Genomic DNA, 23,750 nt, shown 5'->3' on the forward strand with positions numbered 1-23,750 from the left:
AAAAGTCGAGGCAAAGCAATAAGGCAATGACGAGGCTTATAAGAAGAGTCATAAGATGTTAAAATGTGTGACAATGACCGTGAACAAAGAGTAAAATAGAAAGCCCCGCCATATGTACCATTGTTCAAAGCACTTAGACATAATTCACAAGTACCCAATTACAATTTGTTCTTCTTTTATTGTCCTTGGAAAGTCTTTGGCTGATAGAAGTATTCCGGTATTTGAAATGGTAAAAAAAGAGAGAAGTCGTTTACAAAGACGTCTTATACAAGCGCCCAGTTATTGCATCATGAAGTGGAGGTATCTGAAGTAGTGAAAAAACGGTAATGGGGTAACAAGATCTATTAACCCAGCTGCAGAACTGCAGAAAAAGGAAAAATCACTTTTCTCTCTTAAGTAAAACAAAAGAACAAACCCAAGTGACGTTCTATAACGTAGGGTACATTTACAGAACAAACCTGTCACCTTAACCCTCATAAAATAGGTCAAATCATCACCCACAAGGGCACAACAGTTTCCACAGTTCACAGAATTTCTTTTTACTTGAAGCTCAAGAGTGACAGCATACTATACTGCCATTAAACTATCATTATGACCACATTAAACACACCTTTAGATGTAGTTCCATATGGTGAAATCCTTCTTAAAAATGTACACCGTGTGAACTCTCTCCTGCACTTTTATAGACTAACATACGTATATAAGCTGTACAAAAGGGTTTTTGATTCTTCCTTTCCTAGGAATCTTTTCTACATGTTTCCCATGCCTTACGCTCTTACCTAAGGATGTATCCATGAAGCACACCATTGTGGTCACCTTCGGGAGGTGGCTGCCACTGAACCATGATGGACTGGTTGGTGCGTCCACTGGCCACTATGTTTTTAGGAGGAGCACTAGGAGGTTCTTCTGGTAACAGCAATCTAAAACACAGAAAAATGACCCTGTTAAGAAAGATCATTGAACCAAAAGCAGTTTGATTTTTATAATCAACAGACATCTAGGAGGAGCCATACTACAGATTCTAGGAGATATGCATGAGATGGCCATAACAAACATGATACAGAATCAGTTAAGCCAACACGAAGAAAGATGGCTGCAATAACTCTCGTTTATCTGATTTGACCTTGCTGCCTCAGCTCTTTAAGAAGTACAGTATAATCTCGTTATAATGGACTCACTTATAACGGAACCTCGCCTATAGCGGACGAGGTCCGCTGGTCCTGGCCGTGCCCCATTATAAACATACAGAAAATCATCACATATAGCGAACTCACATATAGCGGACTTTCAGATATAACGGACAAACAATTTGGACCCCAGAGCAGCTTTTAGCTGCAGTTTTCTTCGGCTATAATGGACATGCAGGCTCCGCCTACAAGGCGCGTGGCGTGCCGGTGATATAGTATCAAAATGCAGCCCAGAAGAAAATGACAAGAGTATTTTTCTTTCCAGTACAGTACGACATAATGCTTTAGACCAGGAGTGTCAAAGTCCCTCCTTGAGGGCTGCAATCCAGTCGGGTTTTCAGGATTTCCCCAATGGATATGCATGAGATCTATTTAGCATACACTGAAATTCAGTGCTATGCAAATAGATCTCATGCATATTCATTGAGGAAATCCTGAAAACCCGACTAGATTGCAACCCTCAAGGACCGACTTTGACTCCCCTGCTCTAAGGTGAGCTTGAGTCCTCCACTTACCGCCCTGACAGCAGGGGGTGCTTTTTCACTATCACATGTTCAATAGTGAGGGGCAGGCAAACTCTGCAGGACTCCAGGGAACCTGCCTGCTCCTAGCAATTGAAGCACCAGAGCTAGCAACGTGGTTGGAGGACTCAACTTAGAGGGAACAGGGTTTGTAGGTCATATGCTCATGTTTCCTGCAGAAAGTTTAACATGGAAGTACTTAACACCTCCTGTTTAATAGATGCTAAGTCAGGGGTCTCAAAGTCCCTCCTTGAGGGCCGCAATCCAGTCGGGTTTTCAGGATTTCCCCAATGGATATGCATGAGATCTATTTGCATGCACTGCTTTCATTGTATGCTAATAGATCTCATGCATATTCATTGGGGAAATCCTGAAAACCCAACTGGATTTCGGCCCTCGAGGAGGGACTTTGACACCCCTGCTTTAGAACATCTTTTAGTGTTCTGGTTTTGCAATCATTTCGGGCCATACCAATGTTTTGCTGAGTTTTGTTCTTGATGTTGCCGATACGCTTGTGCAGTGACTGTTGTTCATTGACTGAACGTTGTTTCAAGTTGACCTAAATAAAGTTTTTAAAAAAAAATGCAACTCTGGATATAACGGACTCTGGATATAACAGACTGTTTTTCTAGGTCCCTTGACATCTGTTATAATGAGATTATACTGTATTACAAGCCTGAATGAGTAAGGCGGCAGGACCAGAATATGTTACTTCCCTTCAAAATGTTTCTTTCTGCTCTTTCAATATTTTCCAGATTAAGCCCCTATGTTTAGCACAGAACTATAAAATTTCATTTACAATTGAAACCACTGCAATGCTTTGGCCTGCACAGCAAAGAGGGACTGCTGGAAAGTTTGAAGAACTCAAGGAAGTTATCTTTTAAGGTCATCTGTCAACATATGTTCAAATAAGGAATTGCAATAGTACAGATTCACATGTGAAATTCATTCCTTTTAAATTGGTTTTGTGATGTGGATATTCTTTAGTTCTCTGGACCTGATTCTATAAAGTGCACCTAAAAAATTCAGCACCGACCAGTATGGAGCTAAAGCGATTCTATAGCAATTAGGCGCACTTTATAGACATATGTCTAGGATCCGAACTTTATTTATGCCAGGGGTTTCTTCGCCTAAATACCTGCACCTACAGGTGCGTAATTCACATAAAGGCTCCTAACTCGAAAACATGCCCATGATCTACCCCTAATCACACTCACTTTGGACTAGGAGCTAAATGCTTATATGTATTTATCGACTGCTCTTCAGAACAGCATCATAGCAGTTTACAAAATATAAAACAGGAAGAAAGGAACTCCATCATCAAAAGAAAAGTTAAATAGTAAAAATTAAAATTAGGAAATAAGTAAAAAAATTTAAGATAGATAACATAAAAATTAAAAATATAGAAACAAAACCATAAAAATATAAAGGCTGCAACTACAAATCTCTCTCTCAGTTAGGTAGAGCCTAAGAAAATGCTATTCCAAAAAGATAAGTTTTTAACAAACTTCTAAACTGAATATAAGAAAATTCACTATGTAAATCTTTTGGCAAAAAATTCAATAAATAGGGCACAGAAGCCAATAAAGCAGAATTACGTGTAGAGGTTAATCTCACCAGGTGGACTGAAGGCAAAGACGGTTGATAACTATTAGAAGAGTGCAAATTTCTAACAGGCCTATACGGAATCAAAAGCTTAGCTAAATATTCAGGTTTTCATGTCCGTAATGCTTTAAAAGTTAAGGCCAGAGTTTTATGCATTAATTGGAACATTATCGGGAGCCAGTGAGATTTTTTATTTTTTTTTTTTTTTTGTTCAATGATTTTTATTGAATATTTCAAGAAATATACAGAAAGCAGTGTAAACACACAAAATCTGACTGAGAACCAGTGACATAAAATAAGACCATGTCTTCAAAAGCGGAGTGACGTGATATCTTTGAGCATTAGTTAACATCCTAATGGCAGTATTCTGCACAGTCTGTAATTTTTTGAGAGCTATTTTTGGAAGACCCGTATAAACGATATTGCAGTAACCCAACTTTGAGATAACCAATGCGTAAATCAATGATTCACAGCAAGTTTTATCTATATAAGGACTTATCGACCAAATTTGACGTAATGATTCACGTGGAGGTTCGTCATAATCCCCGACTCTCCCGTCTGATTGACTGCTGTGAGAGTGACTCTCACACATGCGCAGAGCCGGCAGGGGAAGCCCCAAAGCAGCCTCCTGCCACTCAGCTGTTTGGGGGCCGAAAACCATTTTTTTTTTTCTTTTTTCAATGTGCACAGATGCTGTGTGCATGTTATACATGCACAATATCTGCCCCATTAAAAAGAAAAAATCCCCCCATCCCAGTTGATGACAGCCCTCCCTGACCTTCCCTTGTGCCAGCGAAAATCAGCAGGAGGGATGCCCACTCCCTCCTGCCTTGTCAACCTATATTGCATGTCAACTTAGGACAGGCTATTAAACTGAAAGCATAAATAAATACATTTATTCTACTCTCCCCTTAAACACTCCTGGTATTGTTGAAATTTCTTTATGGGGATTATGTAAATGTCCAGTTTCAATAATATCCTTCGAGGATACTCTACCCCAAATCATGAATTCCTGGGCAACTGTCAGCTCCCACCACCACCATCAGTACATTCTTTTGGACGAAGCTTCCCATTCCTCATCCTTGGGTAAATGTCACACATCCTATGGAGTTCCTAAAGCCTCTTTTACACACAAAAAAGAGCTTTGCTAAAATTGCACAAGAGCATGGAAACAGCGCCTCTACTTTTGCACAATTTGACAAACCTGGACAGTCCTCTAACAAGAGGACATGTTTGGGTTTCCCCAGACGTCTGGCAACCCGACCTTTGAGGCCAGTGTGTTTTCAATTTCTAGGGACAAGCAGATCCCGATCCCCTGGAATCCTTCAGAGCTTGCCCATCCCTCACTATTGAAAATATGAAATAGCATCCCCCTCCCCCACTGACAGGACTATAGCTTTAGTACTTCCACTCAGTTTAGAGCAGTGGTCTCAAACTCGCGGCCTGGGGACTACATGCGGCCCGCCAGGTACTATTTTGAGGCCCTCGGTATGTTTATCATAATCACAAAAGTAAAATAAAACAGTTTCTTGAACATGTGTCTCTTTAGCTATAAATGACAATATTATTATTAAGACTTGGCCAAAAGGAAAGATTTAGAAACTATAAAGAGTTCTACCGCATGCAAAATTGTCATTTCTTTCATAAGACATTAACTATTTTTTCTGCGGCCCTCCAAGTACCTACAAATCCCAAATGTGGCCCTGCAAAGGGTTTGAGTTGGAGACCACTGGTTTAGAGGGAACAGCGGTTGTAACATGTTTTCTTTGAAACGGAAACTGGCAGCTCGGCTGTAGTTGGATTGCCTTTATAAAACAGGCTTTAAATTTGTGTTGTTTTGGACTTCTCACATAGGGGTCTTTCTTATATACAGTAATTACCTTCTTAAATGCAGACAATTTTATAACAAGCTATTTCCATGCAAAAACTACTGTTTTGTGTGTGTAAATGGCTTTGAAAACATCTCCTAAGTGTTCAGAGTACCTGTAATTGGTTGCTTTTTTGAAAATGAGAGGGCATGACAGAAAATGGACCAATCTACAGATGCATTCCTCTAAGTGCATTTTACTAAGTGACATATTACTGGCCACTTGCCACTTTCAGATACGGGATGTTGGGCTCGATGGACTTCTTTCTCTGAAAGCTTTAAACATTTTCATTTTCTGTACCTGCTAGTCTCTTTGCTGTACTGGCCCTTGCCAACCTGGTTAACAGCGTACACTCTGAATTGGTAGGTCCGAGCTGGAGTCAGTCCATTCAGTATAGCACCCGTTGTCTTTACGTCAATATTGGTTAGGTGAACCTTCCATGGAGAATCTGATAGAGACAAAGTGTATATCTACATCAGACATGCAGAAGGTTTCCATCAACTAGACCAGGGGTGTCCAACCTTTCGGCTTCCCTGGGCTGCACTGGCTGAAAAAAATGTTTCTGGGGCCGCACAAACGTTGCAGCAAGACAGAGGAGGGAGCCGGCAAGACGGTTAACACCTGGGGGCAGCAGAGGAAAATACTACATCGCCCTTGACCGGGGCCGCACAAAATACTTCACAGGGCCGCATGTGACCCTCGGGCCGCAGATTGGACACCCCTGAACTAGACTAAAACTCCTTAAACTTTGTCCATCCATTGGGTTAAGGCAGTGGTAGGCAATTCCGGTCCTCGAGAGCCGGAGCCAGGTCAGGTTTTCAGGATATCCACAATGAATATGTATGAGATGGATTTGCATGCAGTGCCTCCTTGAGATGCAAATCTATCTCATGCATATTTATTGTGGATATCCTGAAAACCTGACCTGGCTCCAGCTCTCGAGGACCGGAATTGCCTCCCCCTGGGTTAAGGAATATAGAGTTATAAAGGAGAAACTTTCACATCATTGCAAATTGCTTCTGTAGATTTTTGATGTCTACTGAAAAACAATGCTGCACATGCCATTGCATAATAAATAAAAACTATATTCATTAACCTTCTAATAAAAACAGAAACGAGCATGATAAAGACAGATGGGCTGTGCATTTCATAACCCATCTGTTTGGAAGTCCATTATGAAACCACACCCTCGTCTGCCTCTGGTTGAAGGACTTAATGAAATTCTGCAATAATTTGTTAAAATCGCTTCATTCTGTTTTCCGCAGGTGTTGAAGAATGATTCCGTCAGTCAAATCCATTCTTTGCTTGAAAGATTTCACTCAGGTTCTGCTGGGGAATTTACAGACATTTGTGTTTTCGTTCACACTGGATGCACCATTCATTCCAATTATATGTCAGATTGCTTTGGAATAAATGAACCCGTTGTCATCGCAAAATTCCTTCCACTGGCTTCCTAAATTACATTTGCAAGTCATTAAGATAGTTAAGAATTACTATGCAATATAGCAGCCAAAGAAACATTCAGGTCTATATTCTATAAATGGCGCCCAAGCTAAGTGAAAAAACGCCATTTAAACAAGGTGTAAACTGATTTTCAAGGCGCCTATAAAAATGGCGCCAGAATTGCACCTCTGTAGGTGCTTTACAGTGCCTACTGCCGTTGTAGGCGTGGCTAATGCCGAAAGTGGTGTTAGGCACCGTAAAGCGCCTATGGAGCCTCAATTCATGTCAAAGGTATGCGCCGAAAATGTAGGCCTTGAAAACCCTGGCCTACCTTTCTAGCACTTTCCTTTGCCAGAGGCGCGATTTTCTAAACGGTGTCATCATGTGAATGACACGTGATTGGAATGTTGGGGGGATGTGGGGGGTGTTGGAGATGTCAGGGGGATGTCGCGAATGTCAGGGGGAGGGATGTAGGGCTCCATGGCTCAGGAGAATTCCCTTCACCGGAGCCACCTGGAATCCCCAAAACCAGCTCAGCTGATGAGGATTCCTTCTGCCGCGATCAGACAAGGTAGTTGGTGGGTACATCTGTACGTTTTTCACGTGGATGTTTTTATTTTTGAAAATGGGCAAAAAAGGTAGACGTCCTAAAGACCAAAACTTATACCTAACTCATTTTCAAAAATAGAAGATAGATGTTTGGCAGCTTTGAAAATACAGTGGTACCTTGGATTACGAGCATAATCCGTTCCAGGAGCATGCTCGTAATCCAAAATGCTCGTTTATCAAAGCGAGTTTCCCCATAGGAAATAATAGAAACTCGCTTTAATGTGTTCCCCCCCCTGAGAACCGGCATTGCTCCCCTCGAAGGCCCCCCCCCGTGATCAGGCACCCCCCCCTGCGATCCGGCACCCCCCCTGCCTCGAACCGGCACCCCCCCGCCATGATCCTACCCCCCCCCGCCATGATTGGGCACCCCCCCCGCCACGATCCGACCCCCCCGCCACGATTGGGCACCCCCCCGACACGATCCGACATCCCCCCAACACAATTGGGCACACCCCCCCGCCGCTTCTTACCCTCATCTGGGCACTCTTGAAAATCGGCTTCCTCCTCTGCTGGGCACGAGTTCACGTTCAGAACGTGAACTCGCAGGCCTTGAGCATGCTCAGATGCTCAAGGCCCAGCAGAGGAGAAGGCCGATTTTCAAGAGTGCCCAGATGAGGGTAAGAAGCGGCGGGGGGGGGTGCCCAATTGTGTCGGGGGGGCAGTCGGATCGTGGCGGGGGGGTCGGATCGTGGCGGGGGGATGCCGGTTCGAGGCAGGGGGGGTGCCGGTTGCGGGGGGGGGGGGGGTGCTCGTAAATCGAGCCATGCTCGGTTTCCGAGGCACCGATTTTGCAAATGTTTTGCTCGTCTTGCAAAACACTCGCAAACTGGTGCACTCGTAAACCGAGGTACCACTGTAGTCATTTTTCCTACTGGGTTTGTGGACATCTTGCACAAAACATCCAAGCTCAGACTTAGGCAACTTTTGATTATGCCCCTCCACGCGGTTTACATTCAGGTACTCAAGCATATTTCCCTATCTGTGCTGGTAGGCTCACACTCTATCTAATGCATCTGGAGCAATGGGGGATTCAAGTTTCAAGTTTAGGTTTTGATAGACTGCCTATTTAAAAAAAAAAATCTAGACAGTGTACAGAAAAATGCTTAAAAATAATTAAGTGACTTGCTCGGGGTCAGAAGTAGTAGTAAGAGATTGGAAACCAAAACCTTAGGGTGCTGAGGCTGTAGTTCTAATCACTGTGCCACACACTCCCCATCAAAACATAGAAGAGGCAGTCCCTACTCAAAAAAACTTACATTCTAGTCAAGTCAAACTGGACAAGAAGGTGGGGGAATTACAGAGGGAATGATAAGACAGATAGATATTGGTGCTTAGAAAGTGGACTGGAGTTTAATATAGGGATAAGTGTAAAGTAATGCATGACGGTATCAAAAATCCCATACATGGAGAGACCCCCCAGGAAAGAGACTTGGGAGTATTGGTCGACAAGTCAATGAAGCTGTTTGCGCAATTTGCGGCAGCGGCGAAAAGGGCGAACAGAATGCTAGGAATGATTAAAAAGGGGATCATGAACGGATCGGAAAAGGTTATCATGTCGCTGTACCGGGCCATGGTACACCCTCACCTGGAATACTGCATCCAGCACTGGTCACTGTATATGAAGAAGGACACGCTACTACTCGAAAGGGTTGGAGGAGTTGCCGTACAGTGAGAGATTAGAGAAACTGGGCCTTTTTTCCCTTGAAAAGAGGAGACTGAGAGAGGACATGATCGAAACATTCAAGATAAAGAAGGGAATAGACATAGTAGATAAAGACAGGTTGTTCACCCTCTCCAAGGTAGAGAGAATGAGAGGGCACTCTCTAAAGTTAAAAGGGGATAGATTCTGTACAAACGTAAGGAAGTTCTTCACCCAGAGAGTGGTGGAAAACTGGAATGCTCTTCTGGAGGCTGTTATAGGGGAAAACACCCTCCAGGGATTCGAGACAAAGTTAGACAAGTTCCTGCTGAACGGGAACGTACGCAAGTAAGGCTAGACTCAAATAGGACACTGGTCTTTGACCTAAGGGCCACCGCGTGAGCAAACTGCTGGGCACGATGGACCACTGGTCTGACCCAGCAGCGGCTGTTCTTATGTTCTTAACCTTAGGGTCCTTTACTAAGGTGAATAGGTACTTAACATGTAAATTGGTGAATGTTATTACTATAACACAAACGCAGTAACTCTTATGTTTTATTTTTACAATTAGCACGCGCTAATTCATATGTTGAGGGTATTTTGTGTTAGGGGTGTAACTAGGTGGTACATGGGCAGAAAATAGGCATTGAGAGTATATTGACGTTAGCTTATGACAATTGCTGGGCATTAACTGACAATTTTCCAGTTAGTGCGGGTCTACTTAGTGCCTCCTAATTAACCGAGACCAGACATTTTAATTTGCAATCTGCAACAAAATACTGGACAGACCCCCTAACAGGTGGCACTTTAATTATTTTTTTGCATTAAGGCACGGCAGATGCACTTAAAACCACTGAAAATGCTACTATCCAATAAAGTCATTATAGGCATTCTTTCTTAGCTAGAAGAAATAAGAAAGTTGGAGCTTATATTTATCCCCGAGTCAGCTGAGAAAGTTGCAATACTTTTCATTTCAGCCTTCAGAACTACCCTGCCTACCAAATATCTGTGGTATTGACATAAGAACAGCCTTACTGGGTCAGACCAAAGGTCCATCAAGCCCAGTAGCCTGTTTTCATGGTGGCCAAAACCCAAGAAGTAGCAACATTCCATAATCTTAAAGATTAGCAAGATTCTGGAACCCCCAAATTGAAGCAACATTCCTATGCAGAATCCCCAAAGAGTAGCAAGATTCCGGAATCCCCAGAGTAGCAACATTCCATGCTACCGATCCAGGACAAGCAGTGGCTTCCCCCATGTCTTGCTCAATAACAGACTATGGACTTTTCCTCCAAGAACTTGTCCAAACCTTTCTTAAAACTAGCTACGCTATCCGCTCTTACCACATCCCACTAACTAATTCTGCTCGAATACTTGGAGTTATCTTTGACAACCAACTTTCCTTTTCTGACCATATTTCCATGGTCATTCATAAATGTTTTAATATAATTCATCAGTTGTGTGCCGCATAATCTCTTTTTGATACCCAATCCGTTTGATTACTAGTTACGGTAACTCATTAGTTATTTCTTACATTGGCTATTGCCACTCTATCATATCAGGTTTGCCTCAGGATCAAATTAGACAACTACAGTTAGTCCAGACAATAATATTTCCCCACTATTTATAACTGAACACTGGTTCATGATTTTCTACCGTATATAATTTAAAATAGCATCCTAAGTCCATCAGACCATCCACAGAGGGCAATGAAGTTACAGGGAAGTACTTTAAAACCAATAAGAGGAGATGTGTTTTACACTCAGAGAATAGTTAAGCTCTGGAACGCATTGCCAGAGGCTGTGGTAAGAGCGGATAGCGTAGCTGGTTTTAAGAAAGGTTTGGACAAGTTACTGGAGGAAAAGTCCAGTCTGTTATTGAGAAAGACATGGGGGAAGCCACTGCTTGCCCTGGATCGGTAGCATGGAATGTTGCTACTCTGGGATTCTAGAATCTTGCTACTCTTTGGGGATTCTGTATGGAATGTTGCTCCTATTTGGGGTTCCAGAATCTTGCTTACTCTGAGATAATGGAATGTTGCTACTCCTTGGGTTTCGGCCAGGTACTAGTGTCCTGGATTGGACACCGTGAGGACAGGCTACTGGGCTTGATGGACCACTGGCCTGACCCAGTAAGGCTATTCTTATGTTCTTAACCCTCCCTTCTTATATGGTTTTCTGCTTCTCTGCTCTTCTCAGCAACAGTTATCAATCGTTTCCTCCCACCTCCACCTACGATCTCACTTTGCCTGATCTTCCTGCTTCAGGGTAGTAGCTCTTTCTTTATGGAATTCCCTTCCATTTGACATGTGTTGGAACCTTCACTTAAACATTTCAAGGTCCAACTTAAGACTTATTTTTTTCTCTAAGGCATTTTCTTCACCTTCTCCTAACTCATAATTAACTCTTTTTTTTCACCTGCCCCTTCACTAAGACTAAACCATAAATTCTTCCTCTCTCGTTACCACACTGCCACCCAAGTGCTTTCGTCTCCTACACTAAGTCAAGTATATCCCTTTCCCCGTCTCTCTCCATCATGTTTCGTAGTTTTAATTTGACATTCATCCCCTCGATCCCTTCTATAAGATTGGTTGTAACCAAGGCTCCTTTCATATGCTGCCTGTTTTTGCCTGATATTTAATTTTTATTTTCTTTGTAATCTGCTTAGCTCCTTTGTAATATGGAGTATATTAAATCAAAATGAAATGTGAAAAATGTAATGAAGAATCTGCATCAGGGAGAAATGCAGACAATGGACTGGGAAAGCTCCTGGTGCTTTTTTCTTACGCTGGCAGTGGGGATTTTTAATAAACCCATCGTGTCTGCCTCTTTATGTGTGCATGTCTGCAACTTTGCTCTTCTCGAATCTGAAGTTGAGACAAGGGTTTCTAAACTACATCCTATCGCATTATTCTTTTCTTTTAATTGTGCATGCACATCATTCAAAATAACCTGAGAGTCCCTCAGAGGTGACCTGGATTCGACACAGAACGTGAAGACTGGAACATGAAGCTCTGTTAAACTTTGAACCCAGCTGCACTTGTAAATCACTAATTTGATGCTAGTTGGCATCTTCACTAAGCAACAGTCCCCCTGGGACATGATGCCAGCTGGACTATCACCACTATATCTTTTAATTATTGAAAGTATATTTACTCCAGTAATGGTTTCCTGGGATTAGAGCCTTCTTAATGAAACCAGGCTAACACACATCAAACTCGGAAAAAATGCACTCAGAATCAATGAATGTACTAGCAAGCACCATTTAGCCTTTGATGGCCAGTGTTATTCACTATTGCCTTGACAGGCGAGCTGCTTGATAGTACTTTGACGATACCCCATTCTACTTGAATTCTCATCATTCTCTAGTTGGGAAGTAGGCTACTAGGGTTTGATTTTATTACAGGATACCTACATGAAAAGTCCAAAAATGTGCCTATTTGAAGCCTCTTTTGTAAAGGTAACATGGGGGCTTATCTGCCTCTGTAAAACAGACTCCTAGAACTAGTCCTAAAAGTGGTTAAATTTGGGTTTACCCATATTTTATAAAATATACAGGCACATACCAATTTTGCCCAAACAGAGCCCAAGGAAGGCCTACGCAGAGGTTGTGCAAAAGTAGGTGCCAATTATGTGGGTAAATGTAACTGGCGTTTACATGTGTAAAGGGGAAAAATATGAAATAACTACAGTATTGCAAAAGGTGAAGTGGGAAAATATAAATAAAGTAGTGCAAAAAAACTCCACTTAAAAGGTAGCTGAGAGTCTGCTCAAATGGCAGAAAAAGCCTCAGGTTTTATTGGCAGAGCTCAAGCTCAAACCACCACCTCCACATCATTGGCTAAAAAACTTCCATAGAGTGGCAATTCGCTGTTGAGGTTTAAAATAATTAAGGACTGAGATATTTTGCAACTGAAACCACTGCGAGTGTTTAAAGCAGTCTGTTAAAATGCCAGCGTTTCACGGCGCTAAGCCGTTTCTTCAGGGCTAATGTGACCTTGCTTGAATCTTCACAGAGTGACAGTGTTGCGCTCACACTGTCACTCTGTGAAGATTCAAGCAAGGTCACATTAGCCCTGAAGAAACGGCTTAGCGCCGTGAAACGCTGGCATTTTAACAGACTGCTTTAAACACTCGCAGTGGTTTCAGTTGCAAAATATCTCAATCCTTAATTATTTTAAACCTCAACAGCGAATTGCCACTCTATGGAAGTTTTTTAGCCAATGATGTGGAGGTGGTGGTTTGAGCTTGAGCTCTGCCAATAAAACCTGAGGCTTTTTCTGCCATTTGAGCAGACTCTCAGCTACCTTTTAAGTGGAGTTTTTTTTGCACTACTTTGGGTAAATATCTATAATAATAAAACCCTACAGCACGCATGCGCTCTTGAAAATTCGTGATTCCTGGCGCCGTGAGGAATGCTTCTGTGGCAGTATTCTATTTCACACCTCATAGCGCTTGCAGCGGCTGGAGGCGCGTGCGGTGGCTGAAGGCGCGTGCGGTGGCTGAAGGCGCGTGCGGTGTGCTCTCTCCAAACCTCCCGGCTCCAGCGGCATAGGCAGCACCAGTGGCAGCAACTGAGTGGTGGACAGCAGCCCCGCTCCGGCCGTTGACCCTCCACAAACCTCCCGGCTCCAGCGGAGTAGGCAGCACTATAAACACGCTGCTTCGCACCCTTCTACTGCCGATTTCCTCTGCCGCGCCTCTGATGACATCATCGGAGACAGATGCGGGAGAGGAAATCGGCAGTAGAAGGCCGCGAAGAAGCGTGTTTAAAGTGCTGCCTACGCGGCTGGAGCCCGGAGATTTGTCGGCGTTGGGAGGGTCAGGAGCAGGCCAGATCGAGCAGGACAATGCAGTAAAAGAAGGGGGAGGGGCTGAACGGAGCAGGGAAGGGTAAGGGAAGAGAAGGGAACGGGGGGTGGGGGAAAATGCTGTTACTGCTACACAGGGACTTGGAGGGGAAGGGAAATACCGCTGCTGCTTCTGCACAGGAAAGGGGGAGATAGGAGGGAAATTCTGTTGCTGCTGCATAGGGAAGTAGGATGGAAATGCTGCTGCACAGGGAAATGGGGAAAAATGACAGACAGACAGCGGGAGGGAGGGAGACAGAAAGAAAGAAAGACACAGGGGCAGGGAGAGGGACAGAAAGACGGAAAGAGAAAGGGGGCCAGAGAGAGAGAGAGTCAGCGGGAGAGGGAAAGGGGGCTGCTTTGGGGGGAGGGGTGTGCTTGGGGCAAACAGCTTTGCTCTGGGGGGGAAGACATAAGGGGCCATGGAGAGACAGGGAGAGGGAAAGGGGGCTGCTTTGGGGGGAGGTGTGCTGGGGACAGACAACTTTGCTCTGGGGGGGAAGACAGAAGAGGGCCATGGAGAGACATTTGGGGGGAAGGTGTGTGCTGGGGGCAGACAGCTTTGCTCTTGGGGGAGGGGGAGACAGAAGGATACAGACAGGGGCCAAGGAGAGAGAGATAAAGAAACAGGCAGACAGACACATCTATTCTAGCACTCGTTAATGTAACGGGCTTAAAGACTAGTATGTACATAAAAGGCAAAACTCTGCCTAAGCACCAGATATGTACATATCTTATATAATATCTGGGCGGAGCACGGACATTACCAGACATTACACATGATGTCCAGCATTTCAGCACCAGCTCTAGGACTGGCCTAAATGACAGGCACATATTTCACTTCTTATGCTAGAGAATGTTTGAGCAGCTGGGATTCATTCTGGGGACCTATTTTAAAGGCATATAGGCACCCACGATGCCTTGAATATTTTCTCTTGAAATTATTAGGGAAGATTTCTTATATGATGGTCCACATGGCCTTTATCTGCCTTCACATTTTTCTGTTTTCTATCATGAATGTATGGTGATTGTCAGTATTATTTGGTTGGGCTTTATAAATTATGCTTTACAAAACACCTTTTGCCAGCTTTGACATAGGAGTCTTGATATAAAATTAGCCCCAGTGGGATGCTGAGAAAAATTGATCAAACACACTCTTTCTTCTAGATTTTTCCCTACGATGCAGTAATCATACACGAGGAGCTATATAATCTAACAAGGATAACTTGCCTCCCGGGTGGTACAACAAGGCATGGCACAATTTCCCAGGATAATTCCGTTTCATTTTTTATTGCCAGTGTAAACATCACCCGAGAGTGCTTAACCCAAGCACCTCGATCCAGTGAACTGTTTGATTCTTCAGCAGGGCCTATTAATCTCACTGGCACCTCGGGCTTCTGCTCTGTTTATATGCTGTTTTTGCAGAATACGTTATTTATTCTTTTTCCTCTTCTGGTGAAAGATAAAAGATCGGACAGGAAGAGAGATTAAACAGAAAACTAATACAAACTAACCCTATTTATCTCCCAGGCACTCCGATTTGTAAAGAAAAGTGGTCTGGGGAGCATTTACTTGCTCATTGAGCCCTGGATTCAGCAAATTTGCTGAATGTCTTTAAAATGTAAATAGCAAGTCCTCTCTTGACAATCAATAGGCTAAATGCTTTGAAAGACTTCTGCACTATCTAAAACCAAGACAACAAAATCACTAAATAGGCTTGTTCTTTCATATTGAAGAGCTTTGACACTGAAAAAACGGTATACAATTTTTTTAACACCCACTTTCCTCTTCCTCAGAGAGAACTGTTGCATTTCCACAAGCAAAAAGCTGGGCAACACAGAAGCACCGAAAATCTTGCATGGAGACACTATTACCCAGCTGACATACCTCATATTTCAAGAAGCTACAGCTACTTAAGATACTTGCTTCGAACAGGTCTTCCACTTAACCATCTCTCCTTCAATCCCTTCAAAATTCTGCTGCACGACTTCTATTCCGCCAGAGCCACTCTCCTCAAGTCACTTCATTAGCTCCCTATTCATTTCTGCATACAGTCCAAACTCCTATTATTGACTTACAAGTGCATTCACTCTGCAGCTCCTCAATACCTCTTCTGTCTCATCTCTCCCTGTACTCCTCCTCGGGAACTCCGCTAAGTCTCTCCTATCTGTACCCTTCTTCTCTCCTATCAACTCCAGACTACGCTTATTCTCTATTGCTGTACCTTATGACTGGACCAGACCAACTGAGTCTGTATGTCAAGCTCCGTCTCTGGTCATATTCAAATCAATTGGATTTATCTATGTGAATTGTAATCAACTTAGGTTATAAAGGGAATAGAAATTTTTAAAATAAATCAATCAATCTAGGTTAAAAGCCATTTCTCAAAAACGTTTCAAGTGCCAATAATAAAACCGGGTTTTGGATGTATTTCTAAACGACCTAGGCCTTCATAGTGCTGCTGAATGACCAAAACTAAACAGGGCGTTTTGGGAGGAGTGTTGAGGGCGGGAGTTGGGTGGGACGTGGGCCGGCTTAGACTTAGTCGTATAGCACGTATAACCGAAAGTTTTACAACAGAGCCTAGACGGAACTTGGACGTTGTGACTTAGACCATGTAAAACATGGTCTAAGTCACAAAAACCCACCTAAAGTCACCAGATAAGCACTGAAAACACATAACACAGACCCCCATACACTACTCCAGTGATCAACAACCCCCCCACCCCCATAAAAATTTTAATCACAACTTTAAAATTCAGCCTCCAGACCATCATCACCTGGCTGCCTGGCTTAGGAAAATCTAGTCGTCCAGCACAGAGGCAGCTTAAGTCATCTTGGGGGTGGGTTAGGGACCCATAGAGAGGAGGACCCATGCCCATAAGCCCCTGTAATCACTGCATTGATACTTAAACATGTGCTCTCCCCTATACACCTCCAAAACCCTTTTGTACTGGCATATAAGTGGCTCCTACAGCCACAAGGGCTATTAGGGTGGTAGATAGGTGGGTCTAGGGGGATTCTGGAGGTGGTTTGGGGGGGTCACCATGACCTATAAGGGAGCTGTAGTGAGGAGAAGACATGGCACCCTTTTTGTGAAGTTCACAGCAGTGCCCTGTAAGGTACCCCACTATTTAGGTGGCATGTCTGGGTGTGCAGTCCATCACTTTTCAGACCCCTCCCACATCCAACAGGGCTTGTTCTAGGGGTTTTGGACTTGGACAGAAAGTTGGTTGAAAATGTGGTATAAAGATGGACGATTTAGTGGCTTGGACGATCAGATTGGCAGGGCGTATAATTAGATGATTTTCAAAACAAAAAAAAAGTTGGACGTATCTTTTGAAAATGTGTCTTAAGCTGTTTTTTACTTTGGATGACTTGCGAGATGGAAGTAAATGGACTTAGATGTCCATTTCGATTATGCTCCTCTTAATGTATAGTGCTACAGCATATTAATTCATGTCATCTGTTTAATCTACACTGGTGCAAAGAATCACTGTTCTGTACAGGAATCTTTAGATTGCCGTGGGTGTAGCTTTATACCTAACGGCTACAATCCTCATTAGTATCCTGTATCACAGTGTTTAAACTTTTTAAAGCAATTGTTTCTCAATTTTTAGTTCTTATTTAGTGCTCATTGTGTCTTATTTAACTTTCTATGCAATTTTTTTGAAGAGTTCACTATTATATCTAAAATTAATTTTAGGTGAGAACGTTCTTGCTAAAATACCAGGCAGACAATAACACAATAAAATATTTAAACTGGGAGAAAATAAAAATAAAGCTTCAATGCCTAACATAATGGGAACTTCCATCTTGGTAAAAACAAGTCAATTTATGCAAAGTAAAATAATATCTCCATGATGTTTACCACAGTGGGGATGAGAAAAAACATCTACATATCTAGATGGACAGATCTTATTAAGCAGTACAGTATCTTCAGAATAAATCAACCAGGATTCAGTGACACATACTAAGTCAAAATAATTATCGTTAATCAAATCTATTATAATGGGGATCTTATTTCTCACAGATCTGGTATTCAAGAAAATACAGTGAAACAACTTCCTATGCATGACTTTACATGAGTTATCACGAGAAACAGGATCCAAGATTCTTAGAAAAAGCCTACAAGAATTGCTTAAGACATGTTTGACTGCACTAGAATTAATTTTTCCCCACAAACCTAACCTTGAGTACTGTTGTCATCAATTGGGCCTTTGCAAAAAGTCTAGCAATGAGAATGCCATTACACACAAGTATGTTCTAATTACATTCTGATAGATCCCGTTGGTTGCTCCCTCAACCCTACCTTCACACAATTAATATGGTTGCAATTTGTAATTGCCAGGGAAACACAAGGAGCTGAAATGCATTCTCTGAGTAACAGTAGTCAGTTACTTACAAACACAAGTCAACATTGAGCCTGTGTGAAACCTTCAGTACAAATAAAATGCAGGAGATGATAAGCCGATGGTGTGTCTAGGCTGAATCTTAAGATGCTCATACTTACTGTTTTCAGAGAGCTCAACAATGTAGTGAAGGAGAGGGCTGTTACCATCAAAGGGACGCACCCAGGATAACATCACTGTACGGCTATTGGAGGTATTCAAGTGGGCCACAAGATTTTGAGGTGAATGAGGAAGTTCACTAAAAGAAAGCAGAAACCAGAGAACCTAATAAACCAAAGTGATATTCTCCAGATGTCAACCAATATTCAAAAACTGGAAGGACAGGCGGGATATACCAAGTAACTCATATACCATAACATTTTCACTCCATTAAATAAACATTAACGATCAAATTTCACTATTCACAAACAAGGAAAAGAAGCAAAAAGCCTCAGATTAGGGGTCCCCAAAGTCCCTCCTTGAGGGCCAAATCCAGTCGGGGTTTCAGGATTTCCCCAATGAATATGCATGAGATCTATGTGCATGCACTGCTTTCAATGCTTTCAATCATTGGGGAAATCCTGAAAACCCGACTGGATTCGGCCCTCAAGGAGGGACTTGGGGACCTCTGCCTCAGATGTTACAGGGCCTATTGCAAAAGGTGAGCATTTACAGCTTTGCTCTACTCCTGCAACATCCTCACCAGAAGAAAACCTGCCATGCCGTTACAAGAAGTTCCTAGACAGAATGTTATCATTCCAGGCAACCAAACTGAACACATGGCTTGTAAAACCCATACTCGAGGCCACCTCGTATGCTGACTTCAGAAAATCTCTGAAGACCCATCTATTTAACAAATTCTAATCCCAATTCATGTCCAATCCCTTCAACTTTCCTCTTCTCAATCCCCTTCTCCCTAGATTTTAGATTACTCATGCTCTTCCCTTTAGTAATTGTATTCTAACCCAAATCGTTTTTCCCTGTATCAATCTTCGACTTTTCACATCTTTAGATTCAAAACAACTTGGTTCTCTTCCATTTGTAACTTGTATCCCAGTTCAAGCTGTTTTTTCTCCTCACTTCACATACTCACTGTATGTATCTTGTTGTAAACCGCTTTGAACTTATGGTATAGCGGTATATAAGAAATAAATTGTTATTATTATATATACTCAAATATAAACTGAGATTTGGGGACCCAAAAATGGAGATCTCAGTTTAAATTCGGGTCAGCACCTACCCACCTCCTTCCTGGGCCTGCCATAGGCCCTGGTGGTCCAGCAATAGGTCGGGACAGATCTTTCCCACCTCCTGTTCTGGTTGACTCTGACACATTCCACCTCCCTCCCTCCTCCTAGACTTTTAAAAACATACCTTTAAAGCCCTAGTGATCCAGCGATAAACCAGGGCAGGAGCAATGTTCCCACACTCCTGCTCTCTGCACAGCCACTATCTGAAATGGCTTTCATGAGATCTCATGGCAACTTAGTGAGACTGCGGGAACTCACAGCAGCTATTTCAGATAGCAACTCTCCATGGGTCAGGAGTGTAGAAGATCGCTCCTGCTCCGGTTCATCTCTGGACCATCAGGGCTTTAACGGTAGGGATTTTTTTTTCAAAGTCTGGGAGGCAGGAGGGAGGTGAGATGTGTCAGAGTCAGCTGGGACAGGAGGGATCCCTCCTGCACCCGGCCCACCAGGGCTTATGGAAAGCCTGGGAGAGGCCTGCAAGGCATCAGGGGAGGGAGAGGGGCTGGGTGCAGAGCCTGGCAAGGGAGCTTGGTGCAGAGCTTGACAGGGTAGGGCAGGAAGGCAGGGGGCTGGATGCAGAGCCTGGCAGAGGAGGGAGGGGGAGGGGCTAGGCGCAGAGCCTGGCAAGGGAGGTAGGGAGGGCTGAAGAGCCTGACAAGACAGGAAAGGAGGGGGGCTAGGGGCTGAGCCAGGCAGGGCAAGGCATTTATATAAACCCCCAGTTTATAATATTGAACCTTTTTCCTCCTTTGGTGGGGGGAGGAAGGTCACCATTTTATATTTGGATTGGTTTATATTTGAGTATATACTCTACATATCTAGATGGACAGATCTGCTTCAGTTAAGTACAATTATCATTATTTTGATTTATTTAGTTTTTGAATGTTGGGACATTGTTTGTCAGGGGGTTTTGTTGGGGTAAAAAAAGTTTTTTTCTGTCAGTGAAGATGGTGCAGTAGAGCAAAGCTGTAAATGCTCACCCTTTCCTGTTACCAGGGGCAATAGGCCCTTTAACATCTGAGGCTTTTTCCTTCTTTTTCATATTTGTGAATCGTGAAATTTGATCAATAGTGTTTATTTACTGGAGCGAGAAGGTTATGCTATAGAAGAGATTCACCGGATGACAGACATCTCTGTGCTATATAGCTAAAAAGCACAAAGGGCCTCAAAGAACAAGGACGTGTCTTTATTGATCCATCACAGGCCACGTTTCGGCAAACAACACCTGCATCAGGAGTCCGCTAACTTGCAAAATGCAATTAACTCCTGTTGAAGCAAGAACAGGACATTGAGACTGCTTTCTGTGCTCTGGCTTAAGGACCGATTCCCAAATTAATTGCATTTTGACCTTTGGATGACCCTTGATGCAGGCATTGTATGCCAAAACGCAGCCTGTGTTGGATCAATAAAGACACGTCCTTGTTCTTTGAGGCCCCTTTGTGCTGCTTTTTTCCCCCTATATTGTGTTTGCTGTACTCTATCCCTCTCTGTGCTGATAATTTAGCATGAGACCGCCAACCTGTCCAGTGCAAGGAAAAAAGTGATACAGTACTTCCAGTTTTATTTGTTGCTTTTCCAGAAAATTCATTTATGATTGAACTTTCTTACACTGATGCTCATACAGCTAATGCAGCTCTTATTTAATAAGGAAAAACAGCAATTTGCTAATCTTATATAAGTTTTGAGCCAAGTTGTCCAATACATGTCTTTCATTTATCATTTTGCCAATACAATCCAAGCAATGGAACAAAGAACAATAAAACAACTTGGTAGGTAAGATTTACTACAGAAGATACACTTTTTCATATACGAGTAAACGAGAGTACATTGATTCTCTTTACACACAGTTGTTAATTAAAATTATGAATTCTAGACCTATAGAGTATCTGAACTTACTGAAGAACGAAGGCTGAGATTATCTTGGTAGACCTTTTTTCACTAAGATAATGGGGATTTTCTTTGAGGCATGCATCATAAAAATACAAGGAAAATGCCAAAAGAAATTATCTTAGCAATTATAACCAGAGCTGAGATTGTGACGTCATAATGCCTCATTCCACCAATAAGAGCCAACCTCATCAGTGATGTCATGAAGGCTTGATTGTCCTGTACTTGGCTCACTTTTATTACATACAAAGGGGTGCTGGAAGTTCTCAACCCAACCAACCAACTTCTTAAATTCAGAGCGTTATTTTGCCACTGTAGTAAAAAGAGTGTTATGATACTCTACCTGAAAGACATGCAAAAAATGAATTATATGATATTTAAACAATACAGTGGTCATTTTATAAAGATATTTACATGTAAGCAGGCTCTTTTACAACTGCATGTGAATGTATGCAAGTAAAAAGTAGGTGCAACCTAAGGTAGTGTTTCCAAGTGCACAGTTTGGGTGATGTTGTGATTCAGGATTATTTTATAAAACCCAAATAAACTTGCAGAGAGGGTAATTTTATAACCTTTTTCAGTGCAATAAGATGACTTTTATAAACTTACCGGTACTCCAGGTGATACACAAGAAAAAATATGTATGCTAACAAGTCATAGACTCCCTGCAGACAAATTTCCACTGACTAAAGTGAGGGAAGTGTAAATCAAACGAGGATGATAAACCTCTCTAACTACCAATTATGACAGCATGAGGTCTCATTATTGTCTAAGACATTTTGTTTTTTTACCCTTCTAATAAACTAGATGAAAACCTCAAAGGCACCTGCTCTGGACAAGTATACACCAGCAGCTATTACAAAATTATGAAGTTCATCTTAACCCAGAAATACTTCAGTTTCAAATCATAGGAATTGCTCCGAGCAGCAGGATAGCACACAGCACAAACCGTAAGAGACATTTTCAAACAGAGAGTAAACCCTTTAAATATCACTGGTATATTGTTATGATATTGTTATGACATTGTTATGATTTGGTCTCTGGAAGAGAGAGACTCAAACAGTTTCATATTTTTTTTTTAATACATCCCATCTTTCAATCAGATTCAATATTGATTACTTCACAAAAAATGAACTTTCCGTACAATAGTTTCTATCAGCTACGGTTTATATACAAGTAACTGTATACAGGAAACCAACTGATAAGTGCAATTACCTCCACAATTTCAGCCTCCGTCTCACCTACATAAACATTCATTATACACAGCTAAGCCAAAAAATACAACCAAATATGCTCTGACCCAAGGGTCAAGGATAAACACCTCAAAATCCTAACTTAATACAAATGAAAGGCTACAACCCCCAAATCTTTTCCAAGACAACTTCAGCTTCACTTACAATACACAGGGAAAATCTCCGAGTCCCCCTTGTACTGATCCAGTGCTGCAAAATCTGAGAAAAATCATATAAGACCAAAAGCCACTGCTCCAGGAGAATGAGCTACAAAAATAAATATTTCCTGGTCCACCAATGCTGGTCTTCTGCCAACTGCCCAATCTGAAGCAGAAGTCTGTAAACTGTAAAATTGCAAAATGAACCAAAAGCCTGTGAAAAGCAAGCTCAAAAAGAAGAGATTCGCATAAGTCCTTGAAATGTATTAAGCTGAAAAGTTTTTCAGCACATATCGCAAGACCCTACATGGGAAAAACATTCAGGAACTTAGGCACAGTTTGAATGTCCTTAATGCGATCTGCTAAATCAGTGTTCTTCAACCACTGGTCCATGGACCAGTGCCGGTCCACAAAAATTTCCTGCCGGTCCACAGGGCCAGCACGTGCATCAGGCCCAAAACAGTGTTCTTCAACCGCCGGTCCACGGTGCGATCGATGCGGCGTTATCTTCGAGCCAGCTCCTGCTTCCTAACTGATTCAGTGCACAAAGCCACGGGCAGTGGCTCCCACGGGCATCTGCGACTGAAACGGAAGGCTTCCAGATGAGGCACGGGACGTGCAAGGTGCAATTAGTATTATTATGGGGTGGGGTCTGGGGTGGAGATTGGGTAGAGATGGGCGGGGTCTGGCCCACAACTTAGCCCAGTGTTCTCCAACCGCCGGTCCACGGACCAATGCCGGTCCATAGAATAATTATTTTATTTCTGCCGGTCCATAGGTGTAAAAAGGTTGAAAAACACCGTGCTAAATAGCTGGGTTTTTATTTTTGCTTTATTAAGCTCAAAATACATTTAATAAGGCACCACATAAATGGGTCACATTAAAAGAGATATATTGCATGCAAAACCTTCTATTTTTGTGGACAAACAGCAATGCTATTTGCTAAGTAGAGGAAAAGATCCATTAACTGAAGCACAGCACATGAAAAACTTAGCTTTAGTTTTCTTGCTGAAAAGCTACCATTTTATCTGACTAAACAGTGCTCCAATCAGCTCATTCTTGATAGCAAAGAAAGCACATGACAAAAATATATAGATTGCATACATAACTT

At 42.5% G+C, this 23,750-nt stretch overlaps 1 protein-coding gene across 2 annotated transcripts in view; it reads right to left on the minus strand.

Moving 5' to 3' along the window:
• The window catches only part of SDK1 (sidekick cell adhesion molecule 1), a 1,012,418-nt gene that overhangs the window by 324,112 nt on the left and 664,556 nt on the right, over positions 1–23,750 (minus strand). Inside the window, exons 14-16 of one of the 2 annotated variants that reach the window (XM_033963079.1) lie at positions 18,235–18,371; positions 5,482–5,629; positions 780–920 (exon numbers count right to left, since the gene is read on the minus strand). In XM_033963079.1, coding sequence (XP_033818970.1) covers positions 780–920; positions 5,482–5,629; positions 18,235–18,371 — 426 coding nt within the window. Of the gene's footprint in view, positions 1–779; positions 921–5,481; positions 5,630–18,234; positions 18,372–23,750 lie in introns of those variants that run through there. The other variant, XM_033963080.1, reaches the window with a different exon arrangement.

Source organism: Geotrypetes seraphini, chromosome 11 (genome assembly GCF_902459505.1).
Source record: "Geotrypetes seraphini chromosome 11, aGeoSer1.1, whole genome shotgun sequence".
NCBI classification, from domain to species: domain Eukaryota; kingdom Metazoa; phylum Chordata; class Amphibia; order Gymnophiona; family Dermophiidae; genus Geotrypetes; species Geotrypetes seraphini.